This window comes from Bombyx mandarina, chromosome 01, assembly GCF_030267445.1.
Source record: "Bombyx mandarina strain Sakado chromosome 01, ASM3026744v2".
Lineage (NCBI taxonomy): Eukaryota > Metazoa > Arthropoda > Insecta > Lepidoptera > Bombycidae > Bombyx > Bombyx mandarina.
The window spans coordinates 17906944-17920148 of record NC_143208.1 but is presented as its reverse complement, the minus strand read 5'-3'; the positions used below and the strand labels follow the sequence as shown (position 1 = coordinate 17920148).

At 35.1% G+C, this 13205-nt stretch overlaps 2 protein-coding genes across 6 annotated transcripts in view; one reads left to right on the top strand and one right to left on the bottom strand.

Annotated features, from left to right (window-relative positions):
• Positions 1–13205, top strand: part of LOC114252835 (succinate dehydrogenase [ubiquinone] flavoprotein subunit, mitochondrial) — a 174973-nt gene that overhangs the window by 23792 nt on the left and 137976 nt on the right. The gene's annotated exons all lie outside the window — the stretch shown is intronic.
• The window catches only part of LOC114252777 (protein SCAI), a 125956-nt gene that overhangs the window by 18178 nt on the left and 94573 nt on the right, over positions 1–13205 (bottom strand). For 2 of the 5 annotated variants that reach the window (XM_089731665.1, XM_089731639.1), the window contains exons 1-3: positions 7636–7807; positions 1739–1810; positions 1180–1419 (exon numbers count right to left, since the gene is read on the bottom strand). The exons of 1 other annotated variant lie outside the window; for it this stretch is intronic. In XM_089731665.1, the coding sequence (XP_089587791.1) occupies positions 1180–1419; positions 1739–1810; positions 7636–7792 (469 nt within the window). In that variant the 5' untranslated portion in view covers positions 7793–7807. Of the gene's footprint in view, positions 1–1179; positions 1420–1738; positions 1811–7635; positions 7808–13205 lie in introns of those variants that run through there. 2 more of the 5 variants (XM_089731648.1, XM_089731654.1) reach the window with 2 other exon arrangements.

Sequence of the window (13205 nt, the reverse complement as noted above, 5' to 3'; positions counted from 1 at the left end):
ACAATAGATACTTAAACTATGGATTTTCGCTACTTATTTTCGGGTTTTAGATGATATTATGATTTGAAAAATTGTAATTATATTAATAGTTCATACATATGAACAGAGAATCACGTTTCCGAAACCTTACGAGCTTCAATATACGTTATTAAAATTACCCATTACCTCTTAGATGAGCGGGGATGTTTAGCTCAGTCGATGGTACGCGGTTTCCAGAGTCAATAAGCCGTGGTTATTCCTTAAGACACGAGTAGGTACCACCATCCTAACAATTTCTGCCCTAAAGCAGTCATACAGTCCCGTTTGAAGGATAAGACCGTTGTAAAATGCAGTTGAGACTTCGATTTTCCACACTCAAGACTATCTTGGTAATGTAGTCAGTCAGTCACCAATTTGTGCAACTCAAACAGACGGAACGTGTAGTCAAAGTCAGAAATAGGTAGTACCGAGGTGGCGGTGCTAGTCAAGCTTACCGGAAGTCATCAGGTCTTGAAGATGTTTTATCTCTTTCTAAGCATTAGATTTACAGAGAGAAATGAAATTTTATTTATAGATACATGTTTCAATAGATACATACATTCATTCCAAATGAGGTGCCGCCTCGATATAAGTACTAAAAAAATCGGGTAAATAGTAATTTTAACATCGTTTTGAAAAAAACCGTAATTAACTTTAGTCTTAATTAATTTTCATAAGAAGGATGGATCGCCGCTGAAGATTCTCGATTCGAACAATGAAGTATAGTCATTTTAATTAACGTATTTTTTAAATACAATTCTTTTTATTTAATGTTTAAATTATTGAAGTTCTTTTTTCCAATAACGGTACCACTTCGTGAATGTCCAGATGAATGAAGCCACTGACGCGAGACTTGCCGTTGGTAAACGCGATCCTTACATGTCACTAGTTTGATTCACTGTAAGTAAGCGTCATCTTAGAATGATATACTCGTTATAGAAAACTAATTATATAATAAATTCATATCACTAAATAATTTCTCGGAACGAGGATTTCTTCTTTAGTTAACAAGATGCTTTTGCTTTTGTAAATTGATTAATATTTGATGTTTAATATTTAAAATTTATGTGAGAATGTAACCAGGCACCGAGCTTACTTTATCGCCTGTCATATAAAAGACTTTTAGAAAGGTCATATTTTAACATGAATATTTAAACATACGTTGTTCGTTACTCGTTTCCTTGTAACCTGTCTCTTTGGCAGCCGCAGTGTCTTGTTTACTAGATGCTTCGCCGACCTTGACATAGACTTTTTCTTCTACGACCGTGTCTGGCTTCTTGGCGTTCTTCTTGAAATTAATCTGCAGTCTGTCGCTTCGACGAGGCTGCTGCTCTTGAACAGTCTGTGGTAAATTCCTTCCATCACAGAAATCGCGATTTTCATTTGGCGATTCACTCGTACCTTACGAAAAAACAACAGTATTAAATAGTGCCCACGTGGACAGCCTGTAATAGACGGAAAATGTATTTCGGAAATTTCATAATATTTGTGGTTGATAATTTCATGACATCAATCTGTTCATATTTGTTTGCTAGTGAGAGGAGTCAGCTGCGAAACCACTATATGACGAAAAAACGAAGTTACCAGCGCAGTGTGTGTACTACTTTGATAGTCGCAACAGAGGTCCAGCAACACGATATCGATGTACAAGCATGATAGTAAAAAAGAACCAAATTTTAAGGCAGAAATACACAAGGAAGTTGCACAACGATATACTTACCGCATCTAAAGACGCGAGTTACCAAATTAGGTAGACAGCAGCTGGTCTTGCGCTCATTACTCCGGTCCCTATCTGCAACACGGGATATAAAGCCTCCTAAATCATATCAATGCTACGAACGTACGTGAGAATTGAAACACACTGCATAATAAATAAAACTTGTAAATTGAAAAAAGCCAATTTGTGGTTTGCGATTACGAAAGCATTGAGCGTTTGTTTTATGTACTTGTGTTAGACCAATAACTATATATGTATATTTGTAGTAATGGTATTAGTAGTAATGGTAGTAGTAGTAATAGTAGTAGTAGTAAGAGTAGTAGTAGTACTAGTATCAACAATCGCTATTAATCTTAATAGCGATTGTTAATACTAGGTCATGTAGCAACAAAATTATTATAATACTTCAAATACTATTCGTAAAGCAAATGAAAATGAGTGCTAAATTTGAATATAAGTTCTATAATATAGATTTACTTTTATTGTTATCCTAGTTAGTCCTAGAGTGTTCAGGAATACTTCACGCACAAAAGCGCCTTGTCATTGCTATGCAAAAGTCGAAGAAAAATCCACTAAGCTGTAAATTAATTTGGTGGATCTTATATCAGTTTTAAATAACTATTTTTAAATACACACACCGAAAGAGTATTTTTATGATGTCTACAATTTTATGTTCGTCTTTGATTCGTCATTTAGAGACAAAAGGTTCTTACAATTGTTCTGGAAAATGTGCTCAATCAAAACCCTTTCAACAAAACTAAAATAAATTTATATATAACTAGTCAGGTCATAAGTATTGTCACACAGTAAAAACTTTTCTTTTAGAATGCTGGCCACAAAAAAGTTTATTGAATTTGAATTTCGAATTGTTCATAAAAATAAAAATGTATACTTTTAGAATTTTACTCATTTTTAAATATGGAGTGGACGCTTAAAGAAGACCGTGTTGCAGTTATTGCGTTGCATCGTTGCGGTTACGCGCCAATTAAAATTTTTAACATACTGAAAAATTTGAATATAACCAAAAGATTCGTTTATCGTACCATCAAACGATACAATGAAGACTCTAGTGTAGATGACAGGTCAAGAAGTGGTCGCCCTCGGTCTGTTAGGACTCCAGCAGTGATAAAAGCTGTGAAGGCGCGAATTCAAAGAAATCCCAAACGTAAGCAGAAACTGTTGTCCCTTCAGATGGGGTTAAGCAGAACCACGGTGAAAAGGCTGTTAAATGAAGACTTAGGGCTTCGGGCATATTGAAGAAAAACAGGACATCGTTTGAATGCTCGTCTAATGGACCTGAGACTGAAGAGATGCCGCGCTTTATTGAAGCGGTACGCGGGCAAAAAATATCGGGAAATTCTTTTTTCGGATGAAAAAATTTTTACCGTAGAAGAGGGCTACAACAAACAAAATGATAAGGTGTACCTACACAGTAGTGAAGAAGCGAGCCACCGTATTCCGCGTGTCCAACGAAGTCATTTTCCATCCTCGCTCATGGTATGGTTGGGAGTTTCTTATCGGGGCTTAACAGAGGTACATTTTTGTGAGAAAGGTGTAAAAACGAATGCAGTTGTGTATCAAAATACAGTCCTGACGAACCTCGTGGAACCTGTTTCTCATACCATGTTCAATAACAGGCACTGGGTATTCCAACAAGATTCAGCGCCAGCTCATAGAGCGAAAAGCACACAAGACTGGCTGGCGGTGCGTGAAATCAACTTCACCCGGCACGAAGACTGGCCCTCCTCCAGTCCAGATTTGAATCCGTTAGATTACAAGATATGGCAACACTTGGAGGAAAAGGCGTGCTCAAAGCCTCATCCCAATTTGGAGTCACTCAAGACATCCTTGATTAAGGCAGCCGCCGATATTGACATGGACCTCGTTCGTGCTGCGATAGACGACTGGCCGCGCAGATTGAAGGCCTGTATTCAAAATCAGGGAGGTCATTTTGAATAAACTTTAGTGTCATAAGAATCTATCTTTTGTTAAGTTCATTTTGGTATATGAATGGTTACATAATGAGTAAACATGTTTCAATTATTTTACATTAAACATGTGACAGAATTTATGACCTGACTAGGTATACTGTAATATGCACCTTTAACTATACTGTCGGATATCAATTGTCCGGCCGAGTTAATTATTTCAATTTGATTATTTAAAATTGGAATTGTTTTGATTTATCTCATCCCTGTACATCCATTCGATAATTAATTATTAGAATAAGATTAATATATACTAAAATTATAAATGTGAAAACTTGTTTGTTTGTTACTCACTCAATCACGCAAAAATGGTTGAATGGATCTGTATGGAATTTTGAACAAAGATCAGTTTAAGACCTAGATTAATATTTTTTTTTTTTTTTTATTGCTTATATGGGTGGACGAGCTCACAGCCCACCTGGTGTTAAGTGGTTACTGGAGCCCATAGACATCTACGATGTAAATGCGCCACCCACCTTGAGATAAGTTCTAAGGTCTCAAATGTAGTTACAACGGCTGCCCCACGCTTCAAACCGAAACGCATTACTGCTTCACGGCAGAAATAGGCGGGGTGGTGGTACCTACCCGCGCGGACTCACAAGAGGTCCTACCACCAGTGGTAATATATAGTACTCTATATTATATTAGTCTAGATTATTTTATTACACCAAATCAAAGAACCTGGGAAATGCCGAGTATATCCGGTATAACAAATACTATATCGGAATTGAACCAAAATGGATAAAACCGCATGGTACCATATATCAGCTCTTTTAGCTAATCTATAAATTGATAAACTCAACAGCACCATATTCTTCTATTTAAGTACCATATTGTCTTATTTTAATTTTTTTTTCGTTAAGCAACTATTGATTAAACCTTTGTGTTTTTTCTTCATAATATTAAAACAGATAATATAATACAAAACATAAAATAAAACTTAACTTAAGGTGGTTATGATTGAAATTCGATTATTGGATGCATTTCAGCTTAAAAACTGTCCTAAATATAATTTCAACGGGGATCTTCCACGTATTTAAAAAAAAAAAACCATACGAAATTGTATTAAATAGCTTTTACAAGAACTAGACTTTTAAGATTGCTATAAAAAAAATTAAAACAAATACTTACGAGTTATTCTTATTTATTAACATTAACTCATAAATAAAATCATTAAATTCTTTTCTAATGACGTTAACAAACATGTTAAAAACATTCATTAACAATAAGACATTATATTCAGCTTCTCAAAGCGTTAAAATTATATTATTTTATAGTTTTTAAAATTTAATATTTAAGTTGAACTTATTTGATTGTTTAAAATTTCAACTGCAGCACGGACAGAATATTGATTTAAATTCTGATGTGTTACAGCTCGCATGCAAATTCCTTAACTGACGTTTCGACATTTCGAATTAATAAATCAATTACAAACTTCAAATGCCGATTCGCGTAAAAATGGTGGCAGGACCTTTTGTAAGTCCGCGCGGGTAGGTACCACCACCCTGCCTATTTCTGCCGTGAAGCAGTAATGCGTTTCGGTTTGAAGGGTGGGGCAGCCGTTGTAACTATACTGAGATTTTAGAACTTATATCTCAAGGTGGGTGGCGCATTTACGTTGTAGATGTCTATGGGCTCCAGTGACCACTTAACACCAGGTGGGCTGTGAGCTCGTCTACCCATCTAAGCAATAAAAAAAAATTTAAAAAATGGAACTCTCAAAAATTACGATACGAAAAATTATGATACAAGACATCCAAAAGAAAATATTACTGGAACATTGAAAAACTTGATCACAAATTGTAACGGTCTCACAAGATGCCCTATTTTATCCTTTTATCCTTTCTAAGGGGATTTCTGGATATATTTTCCTATCCTATTCCTAATTTCCTAGCATTAAATATTATATGACTTCCAAAAACGACAATTTTAAATACAAAAATTCATTGATTGAGCACCAAGACTTCTTTCTTTTCTTTTCTTTCTTTATTCTCTTTTCTTCTTTTAGAAATTGAGATTATGAAGAATATTTACCCTTGCCGAACAAGAAAATCCGAAATGAAATCGTAGTTAGAGCCAAAACGCACGGAAGCCTAAAAATATGCACATCATGCTTTTCATAATGCTTTTTTTTTACTTAAATGATGTCAAACGCCTTAACAGTTAACATAACTTCAATTCAATCGGTCGTCGTTGGTTGTCGACTATCGCCTCGACGACCCGTCGGTCGGGCGTCCTCGGGGTGGCGCCGCGTGTCTGGTTGTAGTGTTGACCGCGGGAACCCCCCTACTCTGATCGGGTTCTGACCCCGGACGGAGATCGGACGTCGGGTGTAAGAGTGCAGGGGAGTCGTTTAGTGGGTGGGCCCTAAAATCCTTGGGCCCGCGATCTGTTCTCAACACCTGCAGGTCGTTGAGTCTCACATACCCCGCGCGCCCCCTAGGCGCGGGGACCTAGCAGGAGGTTCGGAACCGGCCCGAAAAAAAAAAAAAAAAAACTTCTTCTCAATCGGTCATTTAACTGAATAACAAAATAACATAACTAAATAGCGTAAATAACAAAACTTATAAATTTAGTAAACATTTAAATCGGTTGACCTTGTTATGAGTTGATCTTAGTATGAAATTTTATATTAAAAATTGTATGTTTTATTTCAGAACTGAACTGAAAAATGTTATATCTAAATGCGTTTGAAGTTAAGCCGACACGAGTGGGTGTCCTTTGTCGTGTTTTACTTGATGCGTTTCAGTTTGAAAAGCAGAATTACCTTTTGTTCGAGTCCGCATTTTGAACACACGCAAAAAAACTAAAGCGGTATGCGCGAATTGTTTAATGATATTTCATGAGATCGAAATTTAGTTTAGTATTTAGTCTTGTTTTTCATTTCACTTTGAATCGTAATTACTAAATGATTTTCTATTTTGAAATTACGCTGTTCGATATTTTAGTTGCATTATCGCGGGCGTCTTGGAGCGCGGAGTCTACAACTACTCGAATTTTTATTATTATTTAATATTGACGAATAAACTCACGGCCCGCCTGTTGTTAAGTGATTACCGGGACTCACGAATGGCGTCCTATCCTGAGGTGTCGTCTAAATTTTATTTAAAAAAAAAACGGTTGTCCTTTCCTACCATATTGCACGAATGCTTCTACCCGTTACTAAAATTAGTCCGTGGCGACAGCACAACAAAAGCTTTCCAAAGCTATCCAATTAAAATAATGAAATATGTGTACGCGATTTTTACTTTTCACCCGTTTAAAATAATTGCATTTCGTCAAAAAAAAACAATGAAATTCACGGAAAACTTAAATGAAAGTTGTCTGTTCGGCTATACGGTTACTACGCGATCAAAATTCTGGCGCCGACGAATTAATTGCATGTTTCTATTATTTATCGTAATAATTCGATAACATTCACATAGAGGTCGACAGATTTATGCGCTTTGAATTGATGAGAGGGACAAATGTTGCAAAGTACTGATAGGGCGGATTACTGATGGTAAGCCCGCTCCGACTTTCCTGTTAGAACGGTGGGATAACCGGAATATAATCGAGACTTGGATCTCGTGTCACACTGTGATTATCGGTATTGACGTTGTAGAATCTACGGATTCCGGTAACATTATAATTATTAGATTTCATATCACGAACCGACGGGTGTTAAGTGGTTACCGAAGAACAAGTTGAAATAAAATGAGTTAAGTAAAAAACTCCTTAAACAATAAACTATTAACAAATAAATTCATCACGCAAAATTTAAAACTAGCAACAGATAAAATAATCATAATTAGGTGAATTATTCTTGGAACGACAACTAACAATAAATCATAAAATTATTAAATTCAAGATAGAAAGTAATGAATAAAAACAGAATTCTTTAAAACGAAAAATAATCAAAATCAAACTTACCACTTATATTGTCATATTCTCGCATAGCGGCCTCCTCCTCTTCCGGATTTTCGCGAATACTATAAAGGTTCAAGTCAGTGGGCCGCTCTGAGGGATAAGAGTGAAAGAGCGCAGGACCATCCATATCCCATGTTGGCCTATAAAACACCACATACATTAGTTATACAATTTAATCAAATTTGATAATTAATATTAGCCAAAAATACTTTTAAATCAAGTTAGAATGCATTTGATCTCTACTATTTTCTTAGACCATTTAAAATTTATACCAAGTATGAAAATAATTTAATTGATATGAGTTTAAATTTACATTAAAACGAAATTTATCAGAAGCTAATAAAAAATCGGTAACTAATTTAAATGGATGTGCAAAATTAATCATTAAATGTATTTCAAAAGTGAAGCGTATCATTTTGTTAATGAAATTAGTAAGTACCATAATGGAACTTTTGTGCTTTGAGAATACATTATAATTTAACTTTTCTTCACTAGTACGGAACGTCCGACCTATCTGACGGTGTGGGAACGAATGTTTTCAGGTAACTATCAGACTCACTGTGCTGGGCATCACTGCTTCCTAAAGCACTAGAGGGGGACGGGCGGGGTTCCAATAGCAAATGTACTGTATTGTGCTTCGATGAAAATGTCGCTCTCTCTCCCTTCAACTTAGCGATGCATCGAGATTCAGTATTTTCAACTGAAGTCCAAGCTACGATAAATTAATCAATTATCTAAATATTTAATTTAAGTAGTGGTCCCGTAGTAGTCGAAATTCGACTGTAATGAATTGAAATTATAAGTTTGAATATAATTATGGGTATATTAACAAAAACAGATTTCGCCAAGACTACATTATAGACAAATAATATTAAAGATAAACAATATTAACCTATTTTCAATTTGACCACAGACTTTAAGCATTAACTAAAGTTTGACAATAAACAAAGAGTACATATGTGTGTGTGTGTGTGTCAAATTCATGGCAGTGTGAGTAATGTTTTCTTTATTGATTTAATGTATTTTTAGGCATTATTAAAAAAAAAATTGCATTGTGCACTCCTTCTCTATATTCTCTATAAGTGTGGGAAATTTCATACTCGTCCGTCCGCGTAATTTTCGTAAAAAGGGGTACAAAGTTTTTGCTTCACGTATTAATATATAGATTTAATTTAATAATGTTAAAACTTTTTTACCGTACGATATTTCTTTGAGGGCAAGAGAACAACTAACTCGTATCAGTTGCAAATACTAATAAAATAATTCTGGATTAGTTACCGCATGTCGTTAATGTAAAAATATAGAATCAAGAATTTAAATGATTCCTGGTACTTTTACCCGACAAATTTTTTTAATGATAATTTAATTAATTTCGAATGTCATATAGTTTTACTAGTATTAAGATTACACACCTCGCAGTGGAAAAATTTGGTTACTTATTTAGACATTTAGGTTTTTTTTTGTTTTTTTTTTATTAGTTTTTTCTCAATTAACACTATTATTTATTTGAAAAATAACAAGATACTGGAAATTAAATGCATTCTGTCATCGATGAGTCTATTTTTTTTTATTTGTACCGAGCATTATTAATAGAAAGAAATCTCATACTTACCTTATTTTACGTGTCGTTGAGTCTTCTTACTGTTTGTAATGTAATGTATTTTCTTCCGTTGACTTCCTCAGATAGTTCTTGTTAATAACATACAAATATCAATTTTTGAGAACGTCGCACCGAAAGTTTTATTCAAATTAAATTTAATTAGAGAAATTAAGATGTGTGGAACGTAAGTTCGCATATTTATAAGTTAGTTTATAAGAACTCAGTTTTTTTTTTTTTATGATTGAAGTATTACTGGTGGCCCGGAGGCCTTTCCAGTTTCACCAGGATAGGTGGGCGAGCAAAGGCTCAGCCAGGAGGGGTGGGATTTGCTAACAGCTACCCGAGCGCCTCCAAAGAACTCAGTAATGCTGCCTGCACTGTTAGGAAAATTAACACTTTTACCTACTAGTTGATTAAGAAATGGTTCGCTTCATAATTACCTTAACTTAATGTATCGTCTTCATTCACGTAATTTATTTACTATTATCGGATTTAAATTTTCACATCATTTGTCACACAGATGATTTGTTTGATTTAAAAATTGGCCAGTCATGTATAAAACATGAAGCTATTTCAAATATTATATGTTTGACGAAATTTAACGGCTTTAGTCTACATCTACATTGAAGTTGTCGTGGATAAGGATAAGCATGTTGTAAGACCGCACGGGTAGGTACCTCCGCCCTGCCATTTTCTGCCGTTAAGCCGTAATGCGTTTCGGCTTGAAGGGTGGGGTAGCCGTTGTACTGTAAGAACTTCTTCTTCTTCTTACTGGTGGTAGGACCTCTTGTGAGTCCGCACGGGTAGGTACCACCGCCCCGCCTATTTCTGCCGTGAAGCAGTAATGCGTTTCGGTTTGAAGGGTGGGGCAGCCGCTGTGACTATACTGAGACCTTAGAACTTATATCTCAAGGTATGTGGTGCATTTACGTTGTAGATGTCTATGGGCTCCAGTAACCACTTAACACCAGGTGGGCTGTGAGCTCGTCCACACATCTAAGCAATAAAAAAAAAACAAGAAAATATTTTTAAATAAATCGAATCGAAACTACGATGTTTTTATTTTATTATATATTTGATTGCTTGCCACCTGATGTTAAGTGGTTACTGGAGCCCATAGACATCTATAACGTAAATGCGCCACCCACCTTGAGATATAAGTTCTAAGGTCTCAGTATAGTTACAGTTACAGTATAGTTGTTCATGAAATCGAACTCCCTGGAGCCTCTTTTCAATGCCATCCACGCAGTCAAGAATAGATGGGGCTGGCGCAAATAGTACAGGAAAAACTGAACGTGCTCATTATCATATAAACTTTACTTACATTTTTTTTGTTTGTTTAAATCAGTCGCGATTTGAATTCATCTCATACGAATACTTTAAAATAATCAAATCACTACGTGGTCACAACAAATCACAAAATAAAATTGAACAACACGGAATGTTATGATGATTTTGATGATACTTAATACTAAAGTAACACCTCAAGAATTTTAATTTTGTTTTTTTTTTTTAAATTCCAACGAATCCTAATGAAATCTAAAAACTAAATTTGAATAACAATTCATGAAACATTCTGGTTCAGAAATTTTCACAGAAGATGACGATGTTTCTTCAGGCAGTCGGCAGTTTCCGGTACAACACCGCAGAATCTAATGGAAATTCCTACAAATAAGCTCAAATGGAAATCGACAACTGGCTGCATTTCTAAGAGTACTTGTGCCGCCAAGCATTGTACTAACTTTGGCTGGTTGCATGAAAGCTCTTATATTATTGTATATGTATATTATGTATTGTATTTTTAATTCGACTGCAGCCAACAAGTTTGCAGTTACGGTGAAAATTTGCGGCGGACAAAGTTTTATGTGTACTAAACATGTAATGTGTAAAATGACATATCTTATACCTTTAAACGAGCAATTCTTGTATATTAATATATATATGTATATAATCTGAATCTCGGAAACGGCTCCAACGATTTTCATAAAATTTTGTATACAGAGGATTTCGGGGGCGATAAATCGATCTAGCTACGATTTATTTTCAGAAAATGTTGTTTTATTCGTGTTTTCAATAATCAACTCTTCCTGACATCTATTGGCGAATAATAATACTATTTTTCTTAATTGAGGACAACTAACCGCTTTAAAGACACGAAAAGATGGCGTTATCAAAAAAAAAAAATCATCATCTAGTAAATAGTAAAATCAGAATGGGCATGATTTCAATTGTTGATGAATTCGTCTGGCAATGATGAAATGTTTTTTACTAAGCTCAACAAATATCGACATAATAAACTTCCATTTCGTAGATTCTAATTTAATTGGTAACTGAGTGTACGTTTCTATAGTCTAAAATATCATATTAAGTCCGAAACAAATAACAGTTTTTTTGTTCAGGGTACCTAGTAGTTTGCTTGAAAATTTCGAATAAATTAGAGACGCCCGGTTCCATATTATATTAAAAGTATTTTTTTAACTCATTTGAGATTTCAGTTTGATTTCTCAAGGAACTCTTATCGAGATCTTTTATTTATTTATAGTTTTACTATTTTACTGGAGATCACATGGAGAAGCCTATGTTCTGCACTGAACAGTGGACAGGCTGAGATGATGATGATGATGATGATGATGACTATTTTACGGAAATACTTCATTAAGAAGCCGTGGTAAGTGAGCCCGCACGGGCTGGTACCACGACCCTACCTATGTGCAAGTGAAGCAATAATGCGTTTCGGTTTGAAGGGTGGGCCAACTGTTGTACTGTAAAACGGAAACTTAAAAATCATGTCTCAAGGTTAGTGGCGATATTAATGTTGTTAATATTTATGAGTTTGATGTTGGATCGTGATCTGTCCGTCCACCTATCTAAGCAATCTATACTAATATTATAAAGAGGAAAGATTTGTTTGTCTGTTTGAATAGGCTCTGAAACTACTGAACCGATTTGAAAAATTCTTTCACTGTTGGGAAGCTACACTATTCCCGAGTGACATAGGCTAAAAATATTTTTTGAAAAAGATTAGGGATCGTTACTAAAACTCCAATAATGTAACCCAGGGCGTAAAAAAATTACCTAAAATATTGTTTACAGCGCGTGCGCTGCGAAAACTATCGATGATAGAATAAAATAATGTACTACGACTTTATAGAATACATTATTATTTACAACAAATGTCGCGACAACATATATCTGACTATTATAGTTATGCCATAATAAGTGTTCTTTTATTTTAAAAAATAAAACCACGTGAAATATTGTTGAAATTTTTGTTAAAGACCCGAGCGGAGCCTGAGTGGGCCGCTAGTAAATAAGAAAGTGTTAAAAAATTGAGGATGAACGATGATGATGAATGAATGAAGCAATAATATTTATTTGTATACAATAAAAGCTCCTTATTCGCGGGGTATACGTTCCGTGAATATGCCGCGAATATAGAAACGGTAAATATGAAAAAGCGCGCTTACAAAGAATATTCGGTTGAATACTCACGTATGTATACCGATTTACCGATTAGATCCGCGAATAAAGAAATCTTTAGTCGCGAATACAAGAATTAGGGCGTATTTTTTTAGGCCGCAAATAGTGAAAGCGCGGGTTATGGAAGAGCAAATAAGGAGCTTATACTGTACTAAAAAAATCTTAGAGTCGAGTGAACGAGTCCCTAGTATTCCTGATTTTAAATGACTTCCGAAGTCTATATCCATCGAGAAGCTGTAACATAAGATTAAAGTCTCAAATATATTCACTAAGGACCGTCTCACCCTTAAAACCAGTTAGCATGACCACTTCGGGCCACATGTGGGTATTTATCTGTGCGGGCTTATAATACGTCCTACGAACTAGAAAATACTGGTATATAGAACGCTGCAGTTCACTTTTCAAAGAACTCATAAGTCGCCCAAAAGCAGCCAAAGGACCACTATAGGCCATATAGCTACAATTTCTTATGAGCGCCAAATAAAAATAAATA